The sequence below is a fragment of the Dicentrarchus labrax genome, unplaced genomic scaffold, assembly GCF_905237075.1.
Source record: "Dicentrarchus labrax unplaced genomic scaffold, dlabrax2021, whole genome shotgun sequence".
Lineage (NCBI taxonomy): Eukaryota > Metazoa > Chordata > Actinopteri > Moronidae > Dicentrarchus > Dicentrarchus labrax.
Genome location: NW_026136710.1, coordinates 12,981,134 through 13,009,125, shown reverse-complemented (window position 1 = coordinate 13,009,125; position 27,992 = coordinate 12,981,134). Strand labels below are relative to the sequence as shown.

Sequence of the window (27,992 nt, the reverse complement as noted above, 5' to 3'; positions counted from 1 at the left end):
TAGGCCTAGACTGCGAGGGGATTTCCCATGATGCACTGAGCTCCTCTCTCTTCCTCTCCCTCTGTATCTGCACGTTACTAACTTATCTTAGAGTTTGATCATCTCACAGGTTCCCATAGATGAAGGATTGTGGATCCTGCTTGATGCAAATGCTCGTACTATTTTTATTATTATCATTATTGTTATCAATCCTACATGTATTTCAATTCAACCATTAGTAATTCTAGTTTGTTTGTAATTACACTGATGAGCGGCACAATAAGGCCCATACTGCCAATGGTGAGGCCTAACATATGTTTAATTAGATTTTAATTGATTGGCTTATTGCGTCCACCATAATGTTTCATATATAGTTGTTTAATTTTGTATTGCAGCCTAATTTCTATCTTTTGACCGGAGGCCTTCGGACCCTGGAGCGTGAAAATAACCTGTTACATATTTTAATTTAAAAAATGTCTAGATAACTCTGTAAACCATTAATGTGACAAAGCCCCCTCGGCCTATTCACCACTAAAGGAGTCTTTATGAGCTAAATAATATTTAAAAAAAGATCTAAAGCCCATGTCATTTATAGCAGCTGAAAGTATTAATTTGTAATTCGTAAAAAAAAAAAAAAAAAAAGGTTTTAAACTGTTTCTGACCTCAATTAAACCAGTAATTAAAATCACGTTTCCGCTCTTATGTAAAATAATTCGACCATTAACCAAACACACAACCATAACTTACACATTACAATCGACGAGGTGTGTGTGTGTGTGTGTGTGTGAGTGAGAGAGAGAGAGAGAGAGAGAGAGAGAGAGAGAGAGTGTGTGATAGGCTGCTGCCAGCTGAAGGGAAACCATTGCGAGCAGTGCACAAAAGCGGTTCAGTGCACGTCCTACTTGTAAAGCTCTACAGCAGGGCGATTTTGCGCGTTCCCGTGACTCTAGTCATAGAAAACAAAGCTGAACGTCTTCCATAACAGCTAGGGGTGCAGACTGGAGGAATATCCGAATTTACCCTGGACACATCATGCTGAATATGGATTTACAGTGTGTGTAGCGTCGTTGGAGACCGAGCCTTCTCGGCTAAGGGGGGTGACGGCAGGACATTAGCGAAAATCGACGAAAATAACATCAGTGTGTGTGTTTTTTTTTTTTCTCGGGGTGCTTTGTCTTGTCCACCTAAACGATAGCAAAAAAAAAAAAAAAAAAAAAAAAAAAAAACCAACAACATCATTCCCGTTTCAATTGCAAGATATTCAGCTAGTGATCACTAGCTGCCGCCGGGATGTATCATCATGTTGTCACCTAAAAGTAACAGCTAGGACGTCGGATTGTGAAGGATAAGCAGAAAACCTCTCCGAGGTCCCAGCGGCTTGTCACCGGGACCTGAATCTGTGTGAGCCACAGTCGCGGAACCCACTGTTTTCGGCGATATGGCGGAGCAAGGCTACTCATCCTGGTGAGTGCGCACAGGCATCGCGCTACCGATTAGTAGTAGCTACCTAACGTTAGCTGCTGCTACTGCCAACCCTCACTGATATAGGTCACTAAACCAGTGGATTATATGTCTGACAGTGCCCGGGGAACACCTGGCTCTTCGCGGATACACACTCAGATGTATTTATCACCGTGTAGAGAGGGGGGAAAAAATGTCACTCATTAAAATATTTTATTTTTCTCTCCTCCTCCTCCCCCCCCCTGCAGCTCTTGATATTGCTAACAGCTAACTCGAGCTGGCTGGTTAGCTTGCAGCGGCTAATCAGCTTCCCCAGCTGAGCTAACCCTGCTAACGCTAACCCACTGGCTGCTGTTGTGAGCTAAACAGCTAGCTGCCGAGCTAACGGCTGACGCTAAGCTCATTTTGGGTTAGCCAGTCGACAGATGGCTCTTTTCGCTCACATTCGCCAGAACTTGCTTTGTGAAAACTGCAATTTAACACAACGAGCACGTCGTTGCACAGTCGTGTCAAGCAGATCTGTGGACGTTAGCTGTGTCAACACATTAGCGTTAGCTGACTGAGGAGGCTAGCGTCCGTCGTCGAGCCGCTGCACACAATAACAAAGGCTCTGCCGTAGAGCTAGGCTAGCTGACATCGCAGCCATGTCCCAAAAATATCAGATTTAGGGTGAGCTCGGCGCTGTGACACAAGACAGGCTGCCACACATCACATTTACAGAGTCGTTGGGTTGTACACAGTGAAGGCCAGGTTAACGTTGTAGTTTAATTTTAGTGTTTGGTGAACAATTGATTAAACGCAGCCAGACAGAGAAGATGTGATCACTGAAATGCGTTGTCTCCATGAATGAAAATAACCTGACTTCTGTTGAGGCCTAAGATAATTAATGTAGGCTAAATTATGCTCGTTTGATCCCAACAACATAGTGATAGTTTGTAATGAACATTTTCAGAGCAGCATCCTCGTGTGTGTGTGTGTGTGTGTGTGTGTAGTCCAAACCAGTAGCTTTAAGAGCAGACCAGGATTATTGAATGGTAACTAGGGATCCACAGTAATGCTGTGTGTTGGTCCTTTTGGGTTTGTCTAACTCTTAATTAATGGCATAATTTGCTGTGATCTTTGTGTGAGTTATATCATTATATAAGATAAAGTCTTTATAGTCTGGATTGTATGTATCAGTTTGAGATTGGGTAACCAAAGTCCTTCCTGTTATTTGTAAACACCATGGCTTTTTAATTTTGTTGTAGTATGAGTAGGGAAATTGCTTACAGGAGGAGAAGCTCAGCCGCTGCAGAATTTCCAGTTTGATATAGGATTAGGCCAAAGGATTTCTCATCAGCACAGACAAAACATTTATAAACTTCTTCATCTCATTCATCTGGGATATTGATACAGGAGTTTTGTTTTCTTTATTTTAAATTTGACCTGTATTCTGTAATATTAATGGGGGACTGTTACAACATCTGTTTTTACTATCAATATTCAGCATGTAGGAAACCCCCATTGTTGTTTAAGAAACCCCGTCTATTGAGCTCTCCCTTAACCTTTACTTAGTCATGTTTGAGTAATGTTTATTTTGGCGGTTGTACTGTATGAAAAGTGACCGCATGTTTTAAATGTAATGTGAAGACAGTGGATTCGTTTATTGCCAATAACAGGTGATGAGAATGTTGTTTGACATGAATTCGATTTTTTTAGGTTTTTCATTACAGAAAAAGTTTACATGATTGTGACCTACAGTGCAGTTTCTAATGATCAGAGGACAAAAACACAAACACTTGCAGTCTAAGCCCCATTTACACCTTTATTAAAATCTATATCTGGATATTGACATGCACTCCACGGGCCTTTGCATTTATACCTGGTATTAATAAGCATTGTTTCTGTCTGCCTGTATTGTGACCGGATCTCAATATGTAAATTAGTTTGGCAGACTTATCAACAATAATGGTTTGCCCCAGGTTAAAGGACCAGCGTGTAGGATTTACTGGCATCTGGCAGTGACGTTGTAGGTTGCAACCATTTGAATACAGGTAAGTCTTCCAAGCATGTAGGAGAAATTAGAAACACGGTGGCCTCCTTTTAGAAGAGGACCTGCTCACTGTGTAGATAAAAAATTCTCACTCTAAGGTAGCGAAAACAGACCAATGACTATTTCCAGGTGATTATACACTAATAGAAACATACCTATGAATGTTATATTCCATTTCTGCCAAAAGATCCTTCTAAATGTTACACAGTGGACTTTTAAGAGAAGAAATGCCATAGGTGGTCATCATTTATTTTTAAATTGCTGCTTGTGAGGGGAGACTTGCTATTTACTGCTTTTGTTGGACTTGGATACTTTGCACATGGCGTTAACATTAGTTTTTCCTTATCTGGATTTATATCCAAATACAGATCCCAGTTCAATGCCAGGTGGAAATGGTGGCTAAAACTACAAGGTGTTATGACTAAGCTAAGCACAAACACAAAGGAAAATAACTAGCCTTTATCAACAAAGAAAAAGAAAAGTTCACCTTTCAGAGGCTTGAAAGTTGTCTTATTCACATGTTGTAGCTTCCAGTCTTTGTGTTAAGCTAGGATAAACATGTCTTGGACCATTATATGTGTGGAGACATACATAAATGTTATATTATGATCAATCTTTTCATCTAATGCCTGTTAAGACTAAACGTTCATTTCTTTTAATTGTTGATGTTTTCCTTTAAAACCACCCAACCTCGGCTAGAAACATAAAGCCCGTCTGAATGGGGCTTGAGTGTGTAGTTTCTTGTGTTTAATGTGCAAGCTAAGCAGAAAAACATTATTAGGACAGTGACCATCTTTTGTGCCAGAAATGGCCTAAATGTCACTGAAGAACTTTAGAGATGAATAATTGGTGCAGGTGGCAAAACAGTTGAAGTTAAATTAAAGCTTGTGTGTTCATGCTGGCAATATTTTTTTTCTTTTAGAACCAAACGAAACACTTGCATGATTGTAACAGAGAAATGCTAATGCCATTGAACCTGTAAACTGTGTCATTACCATCCTAGCTTTATCACTCTCTATCATTCTGTATTTTCATGTACGTTCCCTGGTCAGTTTATGGTGTCTTTACTTTAAGATCCAACAATAGCAGATTTAATTCAGGCTTAGTCAGTAGCCAAAATCAAGCTTCTCGTAGCAAACAGTTGAAAGTGTTACTTCTACCAGTTAAGTCTATTTTTGTTGCTCTGCCTTGGTCTCTGTGAGACAGTAGCAGCTAGACTAACTCCAGACTACATCACATGTTGAGCCATTTAACACGACCCTGTGCTGCCATTACCTTGAAAACAGAAATACAAACAACTACCAGTTGTTACATACCTTTCATGTAATAGTAAAAAGCGATTCTGCTTTATGAGCATAAAAACCATTACATTAAGCCACCACCAGCAGAAGTAATACAATTTATTTTATTAGTGGTGTTTGACTAAATCAAGACACAGACCTCTAATGACAGTGTGTACAGACAATTGGTTAGGAGGCTGTGCTCAGCAGCATTCACACGTTCTGTTCTGCACAATTAGTTTTATAGCTACTATATTGCTGCCTGGATAAACTGCTAATAAGTAAACCATAGAAAGCCCTGTTAAGCCTTGTTGTAACAGACTTGCTAATGTACAGGTTTGAAGGTGTCTTGTTGGATGCCACTTTAAACAGCAGCACAGAGTTTTTCAGCTTGCTTAATTCCTAACCATCAGTGGGGTGGGGGTGTTTGTCACCATCATACTCGTACATCGTTTTATCAAGGGAATAGTTTTCTCTGACTTTCTCTTCCTCTTTTTCAGTTTTGCAACTTCTCAAATGTGTGCAGTGTAAATCAGAACTTTTCAATCATCAAATTTTAGGTCAAATTGTGTAGTAAGTGCATACAGTGATACCCAGTCACATAGACATATTAAGTAAATCTAAGCAGTTGTCATATAGTATTGAATTTCACTTATCCACTAGATCAAAATTTTGTGTCATGGTATTTTTTAAGATTCTAGCAGTTTCATGGTGTATCATAGTATTTATATTTTTTGCCAGACTGTTTATAGTGGCTTATTCTACTGTCAGGAGTACAAACTAAATATAAAAACATTTGAAAGCAGTTGTCTGTGCGCAGAAAGTAAACTATTATTGTTCAAACTGCAATGTAGTAAAAACAACTTAAAAATAAATAAGATATGCCAACAATTTCAACATTAAAAAAACCCTATAAACTGACATGATATAATAATAATAATAATAATAATAATAATAATAATAGATAAGAGGAAATTGAAACCTGTTTATCCGGTATATCGCAAAGCACTATTCTGCATAATTTTCATTCATGACTTCTGCTCTAGCCCTTGTTTTTTTCCAGTTGTCACCTGCCTTTCCTTTGGTATCGCATCTCAGTTGAACGCTTTGTTGCATAGCTAAAGGGTTCAGTCTGTATTATCTTCAGGGCTGGTTATAAGAGTGCACTATTAATGTCCCATTCATTTTTAGACTATGACTGAGAAAGACAGGACAGGACTTAACATTACAGCTATGTTAACAGTAAATTGTAAATATGATATATGTTGTGGGCAAGATTTTCAAAAATGTTAAATACACCATTGTTTTTTGAGTAGCACAGTAATAGAGTAAGACTTGAGGTCATCCATGCTGTAAATTTGCCCAATTTGTCCAGACTAAAGCCTTACTTTGGCTATGCAAACATACCAAGTTACTGGAGGTCACTTTTACGTTGTGTTTCACCTTCTTTTGTGACCAAGCTCAAACCAAAAGGGGGAAAGAGATTACACAGTTAAACCACTTTGCCCACATTGTCTGCCATGTTGAATCTCTAATCTGAACACTGCAGCAACCACATCTATTGAACCGAAAGTCTGCTTAGCAATAACGGCAGTCCTCACAACGTTATTCTTGGTTAGTCTATAACATGTTAAAAATAATGATGAATGCTCACAGGGGTGCACAAATAGCTCACCTGGTAGAGCTGACTGTACCAAGGCTGAGGCCTTGCTGCATGGGTTCAAGTCTAACCTGTTTTGCTATGTGTCACCATCCATTGAAGGCAAAAAGCCTCCCAAAATAAATTAATGTAAAAGAATACCCATAAGAAGCTGTTACTTGATAAATGACTTACATGGTCAATTGTTCATCAACTAACTGATAAATTGTTGTTATATCACTAATGTTTCACAGTTCATTCTGTAGGTTATAAAGAGGGTTGATTTGTAAGCCTTGCAGTCCATGTGTGGAGAAAATCTTTTGATGTTCAGTATTCCCTACTTTTCACTATCACAAGCAAAAAAAAAACGGAGCACATTACCATATTTGTGCCGTGTCGTAATTGCAACACTCTCTTTTACTACCTTGCAAACATGTTTTAGTAGCTTGTTAGGATTCTTACATGTGTGGATGAGGTTGTTGAACATTATGTATTCAACACTGATCTTCTGTACTGGTAAAAGTACCTTGGGTTAAGGACATAAGCAGGAGTCATTAGCTAACATGTCGATGTATTTCGATGTAAATCAGCCCTGTGGATGGAGGAGGTTTAGAGAGAATTTTAGTTTTTGACTTGGCAATTAGTTGATCCTTGGTGCTTCCTGCCATAAGTTGCCACTGTTATTACCTCAGACTTCATACTGATAACATGGTGTCTTCCCCATCTGTGTAGCCACCTGCTGTAGCGTATAACCAACAATTTCTGAGATTAGTGTAGGATATTATCCAGAAATCACGCAGATTTTGTAAAGGTTTATCATAAAATGGAATCTTTAATGTACCCTTTTATTATTTCTGTCAAATATAAATATGCCATCCTGCATTCATTTCAAATGAGACAATGGCTAGAGGTCCATATTGCCAACATCTAGTAGTAGTCCAAAAGTATCTTTTTGCTTTCCCTTTGGCCTTTTTTTTATTAATGAATTTAAGAAAGAAAAGCATCCTTCCTCAGGAAACATGGTTATTAAATTCTAATCCCAAAATCCTATTATTAAGACTATCCACAGTACCATCTGATTCAAACTCAGCTTCTCTAGACACAGACCAATCAACGAATTGTTCACACAACTCACAGAAAAGTTGATATTAAAAATGTTCTGCTCATTTAAAATAAGCCTGTTTACCTAACTAACAGCCTCGTAGTCTTTTGTAATGAGACTCTGAGGTACATCAAAAAAGAAAAATGCAAGAAAGCACAGTCCCATACTCACTTTTAGGTCTTAATATTATATACAGTATATTATAAGTATATAGACACAACTAATGCTGCTGTAATCTCAGCTAAAAGACCACAGTGGCCTGTTTGAATCTGACAGATTACTGAAGCACCTGTTGCGCGTGCCCTGAACAAAAGCACCACTTAAGATTAGCCTTCAGAATTTAAAGGCCTAAATAGTGTTTAATTCGTGTAGACAGTAGTCTAATGCATCTTGAATTTTGAGGCTGAGACTTTCACTCAATGTGCTCCTGTTCGGTGAGAAAATTATTAGATCTGGATCTCAGTCTTGATAGGTGTGACCAGCAGCTAGTTTAGATTTATTTTTCCCCCTAAAATGTTCTAAAAAACGTGGGTCTGCAGGGCACCCTTGTGACTCTGAGCTCAAACGTTGACCATGTAATTGTAATATCACGGACAAACCCAATCCAGGACCTCACATGCCCTCTATGGCAATCTTTTCTGTCCATTTCTACTTTGATCCCTTATCATTCAAAGTCTCATTCAAACAAAGAAGGGCGTAAGGACACACCCAAGCAGCAGTGCAGTCTGGTGTTCTTATTTTCATGGAGGCTCAAGAGTTACAGTTGATCACATATTACATCCTTGTTCTTGAAGGATGTAACCCATTACATCCATAATTGGGTGAGAAAATGGTGACAGATAAATGCTACTTTGATTTAAAGGTTCAGCAGCAACTCCTCCCAGTGGCTACTGTAAGCTGGTGGAAATGATGTAAAGTTAATATAAATGCTAGTCTAGGGGATCAAATTTTTTTCCCCAGTTTGAGTAAACTGGTGAGACTTGGCTAAGATATTTCTCCACAGTCAATCTTAAATATCAATGCATCACAGGGGCAGCATTTGCAAAAGTCTTCATTGTGGCCTGGTGACCTGGTCCCTTAGTGGTCAAGTCATGCATGCAACTGGCTTGATGGAGGACGGTATTGGAATTGTGTTATTGAAAACCTACTCTGTCAGTGAACAAGGACGTCTTATGGCACTTTGGGCTGCCATCCAGCCCTCAACAGTCCGGGATTGTATTTTGTTTTTAAATGTTCCATTCATCTATCTCACCCATGTTCTACAGGCTTCTGTGCGCAGAATTCAGACGAAGCACTTCGATGCTAGAATATGAATTAGGCCTGTGGTAGATTAAACTAGCCGTCTATGTGTTAGCTGTGTTGACAGCGAGGCAGTGACATCATTAGGGTTTGTGTGGAGAAGAACAAGGTCAGTTTCTTAATCACTTATCTTATCTTAATGCTTGAGGCCAAATTGTTGGCAAGACGTTTAACCTGCTTAGAGAAACACTTGCCTGACTAGGGTGTCATATTTGGATTGGCTATATTAGATGTTTTTTTATGACCTACATCCTGTGTCAAGTATACAGGGGTCACATTGTAATTTGACATATCTGTAAAGATGATGCCTGCTGAGTGTGTTTTTCAGCTATTAAGTAGAGCCCTGTGTCCATCAAACAAGACCTGGGCACAGCTACGTGATGCAGTATCGCCCCGATGTCCCGTTTCCACAGTTAACTACATGTTACCCCTCCTCTCACAGACACCCTGTAGTCATTCCTGTGCTACTGAATGAATGACAGGGATGAAATTCCTGCACCCCCACTACTCCCAAGCATTACAATGAAAACTATGAATTCCTGTGTCGCATACGCACCGGAGTGAAAAATGATTTTGAGCGCTGTGTCTTTTTTTTATGCAAGGGCTGTTCTCTGTGTCAGTACTTGGAAGAAAACTAGTAATGCAGCCCAGCGATACTCAGAACTGAAACAGTATTCACTGCATGCCAGCAGAAAAGGGCAGATTTTAGTTTCAGAGCCTACATGAGAAATAGTACCGTCTTTGGTACCTTGTAAGTAAATAATGTCCAAATTATTAACCTTTTTGGAGAAAACCATAATGCCTTCCCTCATGAGCCATTTATATTCACTGTATGCTGCTTCACTCAAGTAAGGTTTGAGTTGCTGGCTGCTGCTGTAGTAGAGCGGGAGACATTTTTGCCTTCAAAAAGATTACCCAGAGCTCACTCAATCAAACTGTAATAAAACACAAAAAAATAAATTCCAAAAGTGCAGTAGTGGGGTAAAAAAAAAACACCCAGAAACAGACACTGTTAGGCGACAGATATTGATTCAAGTTGATGGTTATTTTTTTAGAACTGTATCTTATAGTGAAACAAATATCCTGTCCAGTGTCATCCCGTCTGTGTTTGTAGGGGGACAACTTGTCACTATTGTTCCTTTCTGCTAATGTGGTTTTCCTGTTCCAGTCATGATAACTTGTACGACTTCCACTCTGACACTCTGCACCCTCTGTCTGCCGTCTCTCTTTCTCTCATTTCTATTCTTGATGTAAGAAACACTCAGTAAAAAACAAAAACAGAAGTAGCCCAACCGATACTGATAGTTCCAGGCCATCATACAGATATGAGAGTTTTACATAAACAAACACAAACAAATATTTGTGATAATGATTCCTTATATTAGCGAGGGTCATATTTTACATTTGAAAGATAAACTTGTGCTGTCTGTAGGACAAACTATCAGAAAACAACACTGTTTGTATTTTGCATAGTCACTGACTATACAGAGTTTGGTTTTGTGTGATGTATTGCATTGTTAGCAAAAATAGTGGGCCATACATAGGTTGTTTTTAGTTTTTTTTATTTCTTTGTGGGAAGTTTTTAGAGCACTGTAGTGAATTCAGACACTCAAATAAAATGATGCAGGGTAAAGTAGCAAAAAAGAGACAATTTGATACAGTCCATTATTGTGTTCATACGACTGTAATACGATATCATTGAATTCACTTGGTTGAATAGAGCTGATAAGCCAGGTAAATGGATGCTGATAGCTAATGGAGTTCAGTGTTGAATGCATTGATGCCTTTTTAAAGTTTGAATCAGTCATTCTAGAGAAAGATAGGTGATTGCTGAGTCTCATTCCCAGGTCCTCAAATACTGACACTGGACGCAGTGTGAACACCGCCAGCTGTGCTCGCTTCGAGCCACTTAGTCGATTGTTGAGTCTTCATCAAATAATGACACCTAGGGGGAGGTGGGCCGCTCTGCCGGTCACCCACCTGTCACAGCACAGGACGTGTGTCTTGGAGACATTATGCTTTTTTAGTGTTTCAGTTCGGAATTTCGTTTCTCCGACAGCGATAAACGCAAGGCATAATCTTGGACAAGCCATTCTTTGTGAAAGGTATATGTTATGGTCTATTTAGATGTGGTAGGCTCTGGCTTAGAGTCAGATGAGGCCATCTCCTCTGATGATGTCTGGAATGAGTCTTTCAACTGGGACAGGTGGAACGGGCACTGTAGTTTTTTTCCTTGATGGAAAAATGTTCAATAGTTATCTTAATTTTTAATGATGTTTTAAAGTTGTGTTGTTCAGATGCTTAAAAAATTGTCTACAGAAAAAATGCTTGTTGCTTTTGCACACCCAGGAGCCCTGGTTTTGAGAAACATTTAATTTAAGCTAAAATTCAGATTTAAAAACAGGTGTGATGCCTGTACACAGGTGGAGTAGTGATGATGATGACATTATTGTGAGTTACTGGTGGTGGGTATTTTCTTTTTCTTTTTTTTTTTACTCCAGCTGGCATTTGTGACCAAGTAGTTTGACAGATAGGTCAGGACTGGGGTCAAATCTGCACCTCTCAACTGAACTGCACTTTACAATGCCAGCCTTGTCTTTGCCCCAGAAAAAGGCCTGCATTATGAGGTTGCATGTCAAGTCTACGCTATGTCAAGGCCCCAGATCATTGATATGGGAACAATTTGGTGCTTAGACGCAACATCAGACTTCAAACTAGAAGCCTGGTTACGCGTTTGTCTGAAAAAAAATTAGCAAGATGACTTTATGCAAAATTTTTAGTACGAGTCAGTCGTGTAATCTTACAACCTTGTTTCAGAGAGCCAGTTTGTATGAAGGAGCTGGATGAGTCATATGTTTAAGCCATGTTTATTCTTCATCAAGAATGTACAGAACTAAGATGCCAAACATCTTCAATCTGAAGTGTATAGATGTTCTTTTTATTAGCAACCCTTAGCTGAGGAATTATAATGTCCTTCATCAGCTCCTTTTTATTTTGTCTAGTCTGTCTCACAAATCCCACAGGAAGGACGTAGGTCAAGAGCTATTTAGATGTTTACAGCCTTTTCTGCTGTTAGTGCAGTAATTTCACTACAGATTAGTTGCAATAAACCCAGACTGGTATAAAATTGTTTGCTGCACCAGATTGTAAAGACGTTGTAGTAGGAATAGCTTGCATGAACACCATGGTTATATATTTCGACCATATAGTGAATCATTTTAACACTCATGTTGAAATATTACTGCACATCTGTGTGATGTTTCAGGACAGGATCTTGTAGGGCTGCTCAAATATGAATCACAATTATTTCAATGTGTGTATGTGTGTATGTATGTATGTATGTGTGTGTGTGTGTATGTACATGTATAGTGTGTATGTATGTATATATGTATATATATATATACACACATACATATAATGTGTATATATGTTGTATGTATGTATGTATGTATTGTGTGTGTGTGTGTGTGTGTGTGTATATATATATATATATATATATATACACACACATACATATATGTATATATGTATGTATGTGTGTATATATATATATATATATATATATATATATATATATATATATATATATATATATATACACACACATACATATAATGTGTATATATGTATATGTGTGTATGTATGTGTGTATATATATATATATATATATATATATATATATATATATATGAAATTGAGATAACAAGATCACGATTATTTAACAAGACTGCATCATACATTTATTGAACTTTTCAAAAAGACTCCTTGATACCAAAGTTCCAAACAGCTGAATGGGTTTTACCTTTCATGTTGACCAAAGCCTCTTTCCTTCATCTTGGCTCAAGCTGAACTAAACACAACCACAACTTGGAGTGAGTCTGGGCTTTTAGGGAGGGTGAAGCGAAAAGTGCTGCTCTGTAATGGAAAGGTGTGCGCTGGGTTAATAACACAAAGCAAAACAAGAACATGTTTGTGAAAAGGAATGCGACACAATAATGGTTTTATCTCAGTTATATATATATTTTTTCCATAATTGTTTAAAGCCAAAATCGTAATTGAAAATAAAATGTAATTAATTGCCCTGCACTGGGATCCAGAGAGTTATGTAAATATGAACAAAACTTTTTTTAATATGGCTTTAAAAATTAGGGTGCTCTACAAAAGATAGGTGTAAAACAATAGAACAAAAAATTAAATTATATATAATAGAACAATGAGAAATACATTTCTAATTGTGTTGTGTAGCTGCTTACAATAATAACTTATTTTTTCAAACCATGGGTGAATCATACGCTCCAGAATTACATCAATATGCCTTATCAAAATTTAGCAGACCTTAACCACTGTTGTGAGCAGAGCCCCCTTCCTTTGTAGAGCCCCTATGGATCACATTTGCCTTATTGACTTTCATAATAATGAAAATCCCCACAGTTCTTTTTTTAAATGCAACAAAATTAGCATTTCCTATTTTACTATCGAATTGTTTCACTTTCCTTTCTTCGCTGCTTCCTTGTGTGTAATTATGAGGCCCACTGATCTCAGGGGAACAGAATATGTTCAGCACCATGCCAAAACAACAGCATTTTCTCAGAGCGTGCAGTGTAAGTGTGTTGTGTGTAGAGGTGGGCGATATATATATCGTTTGCGATAATATCGTCATTGTTGTTTTGACGATGTGCAAATTTCCATTATCGAGTATTTAAATGACTTTGCCAAAAATATTGAAACGCACGCGGAAACTCCTCACATCCACTTACTACACGGTGCAGCAACGCTCTCTACAGCATGGCAGGATTCGATCACACGACTAGCGGGCCGACGTGCTCACATGACCTCTCGCTAGCATCCTCCTTGCAACAGTTTAGCAGCGCGTTGTGATGGTAGAGAGAAAATGCAAGCACCTCCAGTCCCTGAAGCTACCGGTACTTCAGATGATTTAGTGCCGAGACGTGGGTCTACCTCTCTGGCATGGAAATGGTTTAGTTTCGAAAAAGACTTTTTTAGCACAGCGCTCAGAACGCTTCAAGTTGAAATCTGTTCAACTTTTAACACCGCTGGGTGCTCGGAAAATGGGTTTTTGAGCGCTCTCAGCGCTGAAAACGCGTTTGGTGGACACAAGCCCTAACTCAGACTATTCCAATCACATTTTAAAGGATATCGACTGATTGTCATTATCGCCAAAATCCCCAAAAATAACGAGATATTATTTTTTGCCCATATCGCCCACCCTTAGTTGTGTGGCGACTGAGGATGTTTTCACATAATATTAGATGTTCTCCACTTAGATGGTCTTCTCATCTCATAATTTTGACTGCAGTTCTCATTATAGACACAATGCACAGGTCAGTTTGCCAGTGTATAAAATGGATATACTGCCCAGTTAGTCAACACTTGCTGTTATTCACATGCTCTAGTTCTTGGTATTAATTCCTGATAAAAGTTTGCTCCACCCCACATTATTGTGGTTGCCTGCCTTCTTTGGAGGGGCCTGTGTGTCTGCAGGGATTCAGAGCGGTAGTGATAAACAAACTGATTATTTATGTCTGAATTGATTATAGAGTCGAATCTGGTAGGGAAACCACCTTTATTCCAAAAGAAAGGGATACATGCGCAATTTTAGCACAGTTAAACAAATCCAAAGGTAGTTTTCTAGCCTGCTTTTGAAGTTCAATTTAAAGCAGATGTGGCTTAGTATCTGGTCTATTCTCCCTCCCTGTCTCTAATCTTAAAGTAGCCCCAGTTAATAACTTATTTTATGGGTGCCCGGTAGCTCAGTGGGTAGAGCTGGCGACCCTTGTACCTAGGCTGAGTCCTTGCTTCAGCGGCCCAGGGTTTCGAATCCGACCTGTGGCCCTTTTGCTGCGTGTCATCCCCGCTCTCTCTGCCCCCCCTTCCTGTCTGTCTTCAGCTGTCCTTTCAAATAAAGACAATAAAGCCAAAAAAAAAATAACTTTATTTTATTTTGCTGTTGTGCCACAGTGGACATTTGGATGCATTGTTAAACATAATAAACATCTAGTCAGGTAACCATACAACAGCATTCTGTAATATTTAATTAAAATTAAAATGTCTGGGGGACAGATTGTGTCTCTTTCAAAAATAATCAGAGAGGCTTATCAAACATTAAATTACACACTGAAAAAAAAAATGTATCTGACGGATAACAGGAAGTCTCTGCACATCAGATGGGGATTGAACTCAAACAACAAACGCGTTTTCACTCACCTCAGCTTGTAATGACTGAGCAATGTGGTCTAAAATAAGTTGGTTGTGTTTTGGGCAAAAATGGCAACTTGCAATGTGTAAAAGATTCCAGTCGGGACCAACAAAAGGAGGAAGCAGCAGATTAACACAGGCTTGGAGTCTTTTTTTTTACAGTGTCATTTGTGTATTTTAAGGCTGATTTACTTTCCTGCTGTTCATGTTTAACTTGTTTAGTTGAAAAGTAAAACATACAAGTTGTTCAAGTTAATCGGTGTGATGTCCGTATGAAGACAGTTCTTAACAGTTTAGCAGCAAAAACACTATTTTTGTCTGCAAATTCAATTAAAAAAAATTTTTGCCCACGTTTCATTACAAAGAAGTTTGTTCTCACGTTTGTATTCCTCTCTCCCTCCTCTTTAGGGCGTACTCCCTAGTTGACTCCAGCCAGGTGTCCACCTTCCTCATCTCCATCCTTCTCATCGTCTATGGCAGCTTCAGGTGAGTGTCACTAAATAATCACTTCAGCTGTCAGGAGGATAGTGGATAGTGGACAGTGGCTCTCAGAGCATGTCTTGTTTGCCACATTAGCAACGACCTTTAGCCAAAATTATCATTTCTTTGTAAGATACTAAAGGCACTTTTATGTTTTCATAAGTTTGCCCTACGGGGTCAAGTCAAATGTTCTCAGAAGAAATTAAGAACCTAAAATGGTTTGTTATGGTAAATATGTTAAGATTGTAAATTGCATCCATTTCTCAGGGTCCAGTCTTATAAAAATGTACATCGTCTGGTGAATGTGAATGAAAAACACTTGTTGAAGCAGTTTTGGGGTCTCTCAAAGTCCAAGTGTACCCGGTGAACAGAGGGCATAATGTGATTTTGGTGCATCGAAAAAATCTACAGTCCTTTCAGTTAATGGTGTTTTCATTCATTTAGTTGCAATAGGATATTGACCAAAACAAATTTGCTTTAGAGGAGTCTTACGATCAAGTAAATGGCTTCTTAGAGTTTGATTGTCAGGCTGAATTTGAGAGGCAGGTGTGTTTTGCTCATCCATGCATTATTGGATTAAAAATGCACAATCAATGAGGCGTCCATCTCTCTGATAAACTGTATCTGCATAACTATGTTTGCTATTGATGCACACTGTCTTATCCGCCATCCACATATAAAGAGGTAGAGAGGACACTGCCAATATGATGCTCCATCCTCACTGCATGATACAGGCTAATTAGGATGGAATGAGAAAAACTCATCAGACAAAAAGTGGTCAGGGAACATTATGGTTGTTGGGTGGATTGTTGTGATCATTTGTAAGTCACGACTGATCAGATCAAGTTGCACTTAGCTCATTCTAGTCGGGGGGTTGTTGCTGTCAGGAGATGAAGTCATTTACAGTCAGTTCTTTTCCATCCATCTGTTTTAAAGCGCATTTTTAATTTGTGCATAAAAAGTGGGAACACTGACTTAAAAAAACAAATCCTTGACATTTCGCAAAAATGTTTTGCACATAGTTGAGGTTGAAAAGTTGGTGTATCAGTAAAAACAAAACCTGACACAGTGCAATGGAAACAGACTTTAACTTGTGCTACTCAAGCTTCTTGTCATCGTCAGCTGTATATCTCGATGTACCGAACATTCACATTGGTGTAGTGGATGAAAACCTGCATAAATTAGCACTTTCTTCTGTTAATTTTCTGGAAAAAAGATTTGCACCGGATTTCACTCTAAAGGCTCTTATACACTCGTTGCTGTAACTATTTATACTTGCGCGTGGTGGTCGCGACACTAGTTGCAGTCTTCTCCTGAACAGAGGTGTCGCAACTGAGGAAAGGCTACCGACTTTGCTATTTCTACGCACTAGAAGAAGAAGAAAAAGGTATACAATGGCATACCTCTTTTTTCCAAATCGGTCACGGAGGTTCTGCATATGGCCTCCTCTTTCCCAACATTCATGGCGATTTCTCGCCATGAATTCTGGCACCTCTGGGCCATCTCTGTGTTCCTTCATTGAAGGATCGTACAGATGCCTGTACAGGCGCACTTGCTCGGAAAGCTTGCCCTCGAACTTGTCCATCTACCTGTTTCCACTCAGCTGAAGAAAAAAAAAAGAGTGGTGCGCGACCGGGCCTAAATTCTGGCGTGCTAGCAAGATCTACGTCATTTTGACGTCACATTGTCGTGCGACAGGTCGGGAACAGCGAGTGTATACAGAGAGCCTTAAATTAGACATTTCCATTAATAGGTCTTTTTCACAGCGGGGGGGGGAGCACAAATAATCTGTACTCGTATAGCACCTTTCTAGTCTTCCGACCACTCAAAAAAAACCCACTATTATAAATCATATTCTCACAATGACATGAAACAGGATGAGCTTGGAGTTAGTGGAAGAGCCGCCTACCATCTGAGCCACAGCTGCTCCTGTGTGTTCTTGTTTTTACTATGACATGTCAAACTGTCTTCAGTAAAAAAAAAAAAAAAAAAAAAAAAAAGCCAACCCTTGTAAGATAGGAATACGTATGGGAACAAAAGGAGAAATAAGCATATTTGTAAGATTGTGTTCAGGACTGTCGATGTCAGATGTGAGTAAGGAAAAAAAGCAGCAAGGAAATGGGAGTATTTTGTGGGTAACACTATATCAAGTTTCTTTTTAGAGCCACAGGATCTCCCACTCTCTGCCAAGTTTAGCCATGAATTTAACATTTCACCCAAACTTTTCACACTTAGTCAACAATGTAAAATTAGAAAAAAGATGGTGGGTTTTATTTCAAACTTATCCAAAGAAAAAGTGTAGTCATTATATGGAGATATTTATATGCAAAAGAGCCATCACTTTTCAGGAGTCAAAGTCTTTTAATTCATTCACAATAGAATAAGTCTCCTCCACAGCCCCTTGCTTTATATCAACAGTGTCCACGCTTTGGGATTCGGATTATTCGTCACACTCTTTCTTTCCCTCCTGCAGGTCATTAAACATGGATTGTGAGAACCAGGAGAAGGATAAAGACGGTAACCCCACGACAACGGGGGCTTTCAATAACGGCAACACGAACAACAGTGAGTGTTACATGAGTGAGTGAAATATAAAGACACAAATCTTTTCTTGGACTTTTCAAAATTCACTTATCATTTTGTGTTTTCAAATCTTCTAATTTTGAAGTCGGTATTGTTTTGCAGGTATTCAGACTATAGACTCCACACAGGCCCTGTTCCTGCCCATAGGAGCCTCTGTGTCTCTGCTAGTCATGTTCTTCTTCTTTGACTCGGTACAGGTGGTCTTCACTATCTGCACTGCAGGTAAGTGCCACTTTTGAATAACACAAAACTCTACAATTACTGTAATAAGGCTTTTTCGCATTTCTGTTCAGTAGTTACACACTGGGGAAGGCCTCTTACCTGTGCTCATTATTGAAACTGTGAAGACCATTAACTGCCCCATTAGGCTGACGGAAAACGACTGGAACAAGCAGTCTAGGTGTATTAGGCCATTGGTCTCACTGCTGTGCTTTGTTCTTCTCCTCAGTTCTTGCAACAATTGCATTTGCATTCCTCTTGTTGCCAATGTGCCAGTATCTGACCAGACCCTGCTCCCCACAGAACAAGTAAGGAAACAGTGTGGATTCTTTAATTGTGTCTCTTGTTGCTCAAACTACTCCATGCTGTTTTTTTTATATCTCTTACATATATTTTTTTTAAAGCTCTGTGATTCAGCGTGTTAGTAAATCCGCTTCTTCCCAACTCAGACTGAAACTGTGTGCAACCTTTAATACCACTGGGAGTAAGTGGGAAATATATTTTGTTATTTGGGTGAATATGGTGTATATTTTCACAAAATCATCAGCTGGACTGACTGGAGTCTCGACATCTCAAGCAATAGTAAAGCACAAGGGATCACCCACAACCCACCTACTCAATAACCAATTTGAACACCTCCTCTCTAGTTACAGATTCAGGGCCTCCTATCTGGTTTCAGTGAACCTTTGTCTGCTTTACAGAGCCAGGAATAACCCAGCCTCCAACCCAAAACACATTTCTGCTCAGTGTTTAAGTTGTTAAGTTTTGTATCTTAGCATGTACACAGTGCATGTGGCACAGGCTATATTTAGCATATTTATGATCTATGCATCTGAGACCTCTTATTAGATGTGTCTGAAGACATTTTTTGTCTATCGACCTTGTGAGCACAGACATCTCGATGGCGATTATTTGGCATTTTGAGATAATCTGCATCGGCTGACCAATTAATCGGTCTATCACTAGTCAGCAGCACTCTAGTCCAGAAGGAGGTAGTGATGCCCCTAAAGCTGTTTGGTAAACAAACAACAACTCCACAAGAAGAATGTCTGCATTTGAGTTGTTTAGTTACAGCAGTAACAGTTATCCATAAACTACTCCCTCACCCATACAGAGTGAAGTGTTCTTTGCACTTGGTTAAGCATGTATCACTGTATGCATCACATCATATTTGTCTCATTGCAGGATTTCCTTCGGCTGCTGTGGGCGTTTCACTCTGGCTGAGCTCCTGTCCTTCTCCCTCTCCGTCATGTTGGTGCTCATCTGGGTGCTGACTGGACACTGGCTTCTCATGGATGGTGCGTCTCTCTGTTGTGACTCTACTGTCAGTGTGTTTACGGCACCAGAATTCACTACTCCACCATGCAGTTTTTTTTGTTTGTTTTTTTTGGTTTTTTTCAAGGTTCATTGGAAATAGTTCTGCAGCAGGTTGTGGACCACGAGGATCTCTTTAATTATTGAAGTAGCCAGTTGTTCAAGTGTGTGAGGAGAAGTTCTGTTGGCATAGTTGCTGACTTTGATGCTACGCAGTAGAAAAAATACCCATAGTCATCCCAATCTCCGTCAATCTGTGGACAAAATTCAGTTTTCATCATCTGCTGGAGAAGAAGGAACTTGACATGACTCCTACAATGTGACGTTTCAGCAACACTATTTTAGTTGCACTGTATTGCGTTGCATGCTAACACAGGAAGAATACACTCATATTGGCTATTTAAAACATACAAGCCAACTGGTCTTGATCAAAGTTATTATATTAGTGAAACACAGACAAAGCAGAGAATGGTGTGTGGGTGTGTGCACTTCTTTTATTTGACCCAGTTGACTTTGAAATTTGAAACACATTATTGGCAGTCTTCTTCAAAAATGTGAAGAACGCACCCCTGTGACAAATGGCAACACTTCATCATCAAAAGTAAACACACCAAGAGCACAGATGAAACTTTTTGGATAATAATCGTAGGTAAAATTCAATCTTAAAAAAGGATTTTAACACAAGCTCAATATTCCTACCGCCTGTGTCCCTGCATTGAAACTATTGGAACTGCATTGTATTATTATTTGTTATGCCCCCATGTTTGATCTCAACACCATCTTGCGTCTTGTCAGGTCAGACCTCATGAAGCCAAAAGTGAATTAGGACATGAGCAGATGAATTTCATCAGAAAAAGTCAGACTAATTAATTAGGCCTGTGTGCACAGTATTTAATGTTTCTTAAATAAACTTTCTAAAATCAGTTCCCATGTTGCTATTTCAGTTCATTTCCGCTAAAATGTGAAACTGTGTTTCTTAATTATCGTGTTTTCCCTCCTCGCAGCTTTAGCCATGGGCTTGTGTGTCGCCATGATAGCCTTTGTGCGGCTTCCCAGTCTGAAGGTGTCTTGCCTGCTGCTGTCAGGACTTCTCATTTATGACGTGTTCTGGGTAAGATCAGTCTCATCTAAAACTTCACCCCCACCACAGCTGACATATACAAGCCACTGCCATAAGGTAGAGCAAAAATACTGTATATAAGGACACACTCATTTAAAGAAAATGTCCACAAATATTATCCCTCTATCAGACTTCATACTGAATAGTAATGATTTGGTTTATGAAGGTCCATACATTTGTTTTCTAAACATACATGATACTTCTTACCAGATTATTACCTTAGGAAGTAATACATTTAACATTTTCCAGCAGCAGTGAGTTTTGAAGAAACTGTTTAGTTAGCACTGATGCTGAGAGCTACCTACAAAATTCAACCTTCATAAACAGAAATGAATCACATAAATTACTAGAAATGTGTCGCTCTGAGCCCAAACTAGGATAAACATCACTATTTCCTCTGAGAAATAAAAAAAAACATTTATGTCTACCTGTCTTTTTCTGGACCTGCTCGATTTGGGTGAAGTTTATCAGCCATATCTGGTGATTTATACCTACTTTGGATCAGTGCCTTTACTGAGCACAAAACACAAAAGCAACGGCCACTTAACAGCTTAAATGTCACCAGAGTTGAGGGGAAACAGTATTACATGAATAATGATTTTAATGAGGCTTTGTACCAGTGAGTAAGTGAGTGACAGAGGCAAGTTTGAGTTGTTTGATGAACTGTAGTGTGTATTTTCCATAATTTAATTAAACCACAGATCATAATAATCAGATTATATCTCAATCTGAGGATAGTAGAGCTCAGGGGATCTATGAGCACCTGCCCGCTTTTAGATGTATTATCTGTTTATTCAGATAATAAGAAATTTGTTCAATAGTTGCAACCATTAAAGATAAGTAACATTGTCATGAAAAACCGAGGTTCTGCACACACATTCAAAGCAAAATTCAAACAGAACCAAACAGAACCAATCATATCTGACACTGCACAACAAATTGCTTCTGGTGATGTTTTACGGGTGAGCACATTTTCTACAATTGCTCTCACCTTTAGCATTATGGGACGCCTCGCAACCTGCCAGCTCACCACTGCCTTCAGTGTTATTTCCCAACTGACCCTGACCATTAATGTTCACAATAATGTAATGTTGGATAAATAAATCCCCTACCTGTACCTATTTCAGGTTGAGATTGAGTCTACTTGGATATAAATCAGGTATACAGGCCATATAACAATAAACTGCAGCAGCAGAACATTTGGACATTTGTAATTTAGAGCTGAAACAATCAGTAGTCTTCATTTTTTTTGATAGTTGGTCAGACAAAATTAGCAATAAAAGGCATCATTTGGGCTCTGGTAAAGTGTAAATGTTTCCTTTTTTCCCCCCTCCCAGGTGTTCTTTTCAGCCTACATCTTCAATAGTAATGTGATGGTCAAAGTTGCCACCCAGCCTGCTGAAAATCCGATAGATGTTCTGTCCAGGAAGCTCCACTTGGGGCCAGGGATGGGCCGTGACGTCCCCCGTCTCTCCTTACCTGGCAAACTGGTCTTTCCCAGGTAAGACTGATGTAACCACAGGGAGGAGAGTAGTGTAGCGTGTGAGCTTCACACATTCATTCAGGATATTTCACTCATCTGCTGTTGATCTGCTTCCACTATGTATGTGCTCTTTCTTGCACCCTGTGCAACAAATAGTTGTGTAAGAAAGAAATGAAACAATAGTCAGAAAGAGAAGTTCAGACTTACTTTCTCACTTCCACCCCAGCTGAGGGACAAGTGGGTGTGAATGTCAGATTCGCCATTTTGGCAAGTTACAGAAAAACATTGTACGGGTGGGGGAGGAAGGGGTTTCCTAAGCTATTCCACTGTCCGAAAGGCTTTTTCTGACGGAGTATACTGGCGCCTTAATGCTGGGCTGAGTTGACCTTCTCTCTCCTGCTTTCTCTGGATTAGGGTGTCTCTATAGCTTGTATGTAAATAGTTTGTTTGATCTTCTGCCATTTGTAGAATTTAAAAAAACTTTTTGCTTCAAATATGCAATGTCCCTGTAGTTAGTTTGTGACTATTTGGCTAAATAATAATGATGTTCAAAGTGTGTGTATGTAAATTTCTATTGCTGTAAACCAGTCAGAAACAGCTTTGCATTTGCGATGCAGTTTTCTGTGATGCATTTATTGATCAAACAGTTAGACATAAACAAGAAGAGGTTTTCATTATTCTTTTAGTTCAATGGTTCACTCACTGATTGTAGTTTTTTATTCACATACAAGTGAGGGAACAACTAGCAGAATGTCCATGGTGGACCAGAGTGAGTCAGTGAAGTTATCAGTTACTGAAACAAAGTTATTAAATATATATATATATATAATTTAGGACAGTGGTTAAGAACACTTGAAAGCATAATTTGGGACAGGCAGCTGCGTGACACTGAGGAAAACAGTTAACATAGCTGTAAACATTTTGTTTGGATCTTGTCAGGACCTAAATGTGTAAACAAGTAATAAAATACAAATGGTACTCTTTTGTTGTACACAACGCGTACTAGCTTTGGACCATGTTTTTAGCGTTCCTGTATTCGGCCGTCCCAAATGTGTTTCTGCTTCTTTCCTGTCCATGCAGCTCCACAGGAAGTCACTTCTCAATGCTGGGAATAGGAGACATCGTGATGCCAGGGCTGCTGTTATGCTTCGTCCTGCGCTACGACAACTACAAGAAGCAAGCCAATGGGGAAGTCCCGGGGCCTGGTAACATGTCCGGACGCATGCAACGCGTCTCCTATTTCCACTGCACTCTCATCGGATACTTTGTGGGTAAGCAAGCAATCGATGGACGGATGGATGTAAAAGGTCAAGGGTTTTATTGTTGTTAGGAGGTGATGGATTTAGTAGTTCTGCGCCATTGTTTTGGTATTTTTCAATCTTTTTGAGCATCCTTTTTTTTTGCGACTGTGTCTTCAGGTCTGCTGACTGCCACTGTGGCCTCCAGGATCCATCGTGCTGCTCAGCCTGCTCTGCTCTACCTGGTGCCCTTCACCCTGCTGCCTCTGCTCACTATGGCCTACCTAAAGGTACACTGACAGCCCGCAACAGTCATTTAATTGAGATGAAAGTTCAGGTGCGGCGGTTGTTGCAGAATTCGGCAGTTTGATTGAATTCTATAAATCTACTTATAAAAAGAAATGAACTTTTGAAGGACATGAATGACATATGAACTCTAATCGTGGTTGTAAGTTCCAAACAAGGTTAACAGTTACACCTAGAAATATTCTAACTTCAGCAAAAACAATGGCTAGTATGTGTTTTATTACGTACCTGATCTCACAACCTTTTTTCTAATTTGTTTTTAGATGAGGCCGTAGACTCACTAGTCATCACTGACTTATTGTCTGATGAATAATCATTTTAAAAAGCTAAAAACAAAGTTTGGGGGCAGTGTTATGACAGAATATGTGCACAGGAGTATAAATAGTTTATTGTTTTTTATCATTATTATTATTATAGAGTTTATTATTTTTATCAGTTAAAGTGGAAGTAAAGTTTTCTAGGTGAAGATCAGAAAAACATTCGATCCAAGACCCATGACTCGTGTCCAACCTGGTGTCTGTGGTCCACAGGGGGATTTGCGGCGCATGTGGTCCGAGCCCTTCCACGCCAAGACCAGCAGCTCCCGCTTCCTGGAGGTATGATGCACCCTGGGATAAACGACCAGCGCGGGGAGGACTGCGGATCCTTTACCCTAATTAGAGGGAAGGAGAGAGGGCGCACTCACAGTGAGGCCATGTTGTCATCACTTGTTCATGCTTTCCGCCAATCTTCTGTGAAAAACCCTCAGAAGGACACCAGTGTGTGGATCACAACGCCCCAACACGACTCATCTTTGGTCCCTACATCCTCCTCCCGTTTCATCTCCGCTTCCTCTTTTCTGTTTATTTCCGTTTCATTATAGCACATCCTGCCTATGCTGTTTTTGTTCTGCCTCTCCGCCTCCTCTCTTTTTTTCCTTTTTCACCTCTCCTGTAGTCGGTCTCATTTGCCACTTCCCTCCCGTGGCCCGTTCCATTCGTCAGGCCTCTTCTCTCTTCTGCGTTTTTTCCTCTTTTCTCTTGCGTCTTTAATTTTTCTCTGCATCTCTGTTTGTCACCGACTCAGATGAACTCGAGGGCCAGGCCTCCCCCTTTTTGTGGACTTAGGGTTGTGAGACATGGCTGGGGTTTATATCTATTTTTTTAGCATTGTCGTGGTCATTATTATTATTATTATTATTAATATTATTATTATGGAACGATTTAAACAAACTGAGAAGAGGCAGAGTGTTGCAGTGGCACAGGACCGTGCTCGGGACCAGCGACACAGTAAAGAAGAAGAGTCTTCCCCCTCCATCTGTCCCCCCCCCCGCTGTCTTCATCTGTCCCATCATCCCACCACAACGGCTTCTTCCCGGCGCTCCTCTGACACTCCCTGCGAGCCCCACCCTCCTCCTCTCTGTTCATCTGCTGTCCCCATTCCCCACCCTCACAGATAACTATGTATTTTATTTAGAAAAGTTTTATTCTTGGCATATACAGAAAAGATGCATTATAAATTGTTAAGCTGCCCCTAGTATTTTAGGGGCCGCTTCTATTTGTATATATGTGTATTTGCGGTATCTTGAGTTTGTATTTGTGTTCGGGAGCATGTTGAATAGGGTGGGAAACTGACGCCAACCAACAGTCAGAATTTCGGTCAATTTCGGCTGCCAGTCGAGTTGACTGGCGAGCGTCCTTCATTTAGAGGTTGTTTTCTAAAGTTTGTTGGCTGGTGTAATGTAAACGTAGCTGAGAGGGGATAAAAAAAAACATCTGCACCAGTGGCTGATTGATGAAAAAGTTTCCTGCTCTAGTGTGTGTGTGTGTGTGTGTGTGTGTGTGTGTGTGTGTGTGTGTGTGTGTGTGTGTGTGTGTGTGTGTGTGTGTGTGTGTGTGTGTGTGTGTGTGTGTGTGTGTGTGTGTGTGTGTGTGTGTGTGTGTGTGTGTGTGTGTGTGTGTGTGTGTGTGTGTGTGTGTGTGTGTGTGTGTGTGTGTGTGTGTGTGTGTGTGTGTGTGTGTGTGAGAGCGAAACAGACGAGTGAACGGTTGTTTTACTTGGTTTTAATTTGAAATCATGAACATGTTAAAAAAACAGTGACAATAGTCAGGTTTCCATTGAGCTGGGTGTGTTGGATCAAACTGTCATAAATGCATGACATGTCTAATGGAAACAGTTTGTGTCTAACTTGTAAAAAGAATTTACAGAAAACCCAGTAGGGGGTAAATTTTCTTTTTATCAGCCTCTCTGCGGACAGGTGGAAATGTAAACAGTGTTTTCTTTTTCAAATAAATGAATGTTGAATTAATTTTAAGGTATGCTATGTTACTTTTCATCATGAGACCGCATCATACATCATGCTGGGTTTTGTATTGAGTTTCTCTGGCGCACATCCTAAATTTTACACGTATTTATGGCCATGGAAAAACACTAAGAGCATCTTGTTTCAGCTTTCACCAGTCTATAAACGTCTGAGCATGATGACATTGGATCAGTTTTTATACATTTTGACAAAGGAGAAGTCAGCAGAGCAGCACAACAGCACATCTCATCTGAACTTTGTAAATGTCAGTGTTTCACCTCAGTCGATGAAGACCTGACTATTGTGAAAGTTTGGACTCCTGGAGGTGGGGGTCGGTGGGATGTGGAGACCTACTCGTGGTTAGATTCATATGTAGTTACTGACAAAAGCTTTTTTCTGGGTGGATGATTAAGTGCGTATGTGTGTGTCTGATCAAATAAGATGATAAAGTCTGTTTGGAAGGAGGGGAGAAAAATCAGCTATGCCCTTCAGAAATCGAAAAATGGAAATTAGAAAATAAAGCTAACCCATAGGATGTTTTTGCTGTCACCATTTGGTCCCTGACAGTCTTACAGTCTTTTTTCTTTTCTTTCTTTTTGTCCTTCCACTTTTTTTGTGGTGCTTGTCAGTTAATATCTAATGTATACTGGGAAAAAAAGTGTGAGTGAGTCGGAGGAACGTACGGACGACGCAGTTTGCTGGCTTTTTGTTTTGTTTTTTTTTACTTTTTTAATGCTATCTGGCCGTGCATGTTAAGTGTACAGTGTATCATTTCTCAGACTGCATCAACAGGGCTACTGCAGTTTTGAGTCTCTGCTGGCCGACACCGAGGCACTGGACCTAATGAGCTCGCCTACACAGAGCAGTGTCAGTGAGTGGGACAAAGACTGCAGGTCAGAAAGACTGCGATTGGTCAGCTCTGACCTCCTCTGACTGATATTATGACCTGAATGCTGTCAGGTTGGGACATCCGACCTGCCGCTCAATGCGGTCGTTTAAAGTCGGACATCATGGAACCACAAACCCCCTTTCACCTCTTCATGGACATGGCAAGAAAATATATAGATTTATATACATATATATACATATATGTGTGTATATATACATACATAAATAATTGATGACGATCATGGTGATAACAGTTTTTTTTTTTTTATATATATATAGAAAATGGATTTCTTTTTGCCCCATTTAGTGCTTTAGTTTTTTTTTATTTTTCTTTCCACCTCTTCTCCCCTCCAGCAGAGGTCTCCAGCTCTGTTGGTGCATTGATATTACGACTGAATGGATTCTGTATAGAAAAATGGTGAATAAATAAATTAAGAACTGTGTAGTGAAACATGAATCCTGAAGCGCTTGATCTAAAACACTTTGTCTCCTTTTAACCCCTCCCTCTGTCCCTCTGCCCTCTCCCCTTCTTTCCCTCCTCGTTCAGGATTCTGCTGTAAATAAACATGACTCTAACTGTAACACCAGTGTGTCTTCTTTGGGTCACCTGTTTATTAAAGACTTATTTGTGTTCACAAGATTCTTTTGAATTGCTGTTACTGTTAGTTTCTCCAAAAAAGGACCGTTTAATGCTTCTGTTTTACTTAAAAAACTGAAAACGACAAGTAATAAATGCTTTATTGTTATGAACTAAACCTCTTGGGGCAGCAAGAAGACTTCATATTTGATATCATACGTTAAGTATTTTATATTCCACATTTATTAGACTAATTGTAACTGGTTACTTTATACATATATATATGATAAGCATTGTTTCAGTTCAAAGAAGTAGAAATAAAAATAATATTTCAAAAAAAAAAAAAAAAAAAAAAAAAAAAAAAAAAAAAAACATTATAACAATAAATATACATGACATCCTTTATCTTATTGGGGCCCGACCCCCAGGTTGGGAACCACTAAACTATTAAACAGCATATAAAGACTTATGAATGTTGTATTCAATTTGAGCCAA

At 39.4% G+C, this 27,992-nt stretch overlaps 1 protein-coding gene across 2 annotated transcripts; it reads left to right on the top strand.

Annotated features, from left to right (window-relative positions):
* The first annotated feature begins 826 nt into the window (after window positions 1-826).
* Window positions 827-27,502, top strand: sppl3 (signal peptide peptidase 3). 2 transcript variants are annotated; one of them, XM_051412521.1, is made up of 11 exons: window positions 827-1,443; window positions 15,417-15,494; window positions 17,962-18,053; window positions 18,174-18,293; window positions 18,520-18,598; window positions 19,476-19,588; window positions 20,609-20,715; window positions 22,062-22,225; window positions 23,288-23,478; window positions 23,626-23,735; window positions 24,282-27,502. In XM_051412521.1, the coding sequence occupies exons 1-11, from the start codon at window positions 1,418-1,420 to the stop codon at window positions 24,351-24,353; spliced, it is 1,152 nt and encodes a 383-aa protein (XP_051268481.1). In that variant the 5' UTR covers window positions 827-1,417; the 3' UTR covers window positions 24,354-27,502. The 2 variants fall into 2 exon arrangements, with proteins under 2 accessions (XP_051268481.1, XP_051268480.1); XM_051412520.1 differs by having other exon boundaries at window positions 828-1,443; window positions 17,962-18,068.
* The last annotated feature ends 490 nt before the right edge of the window (window positions 27,503-27,992 follow it).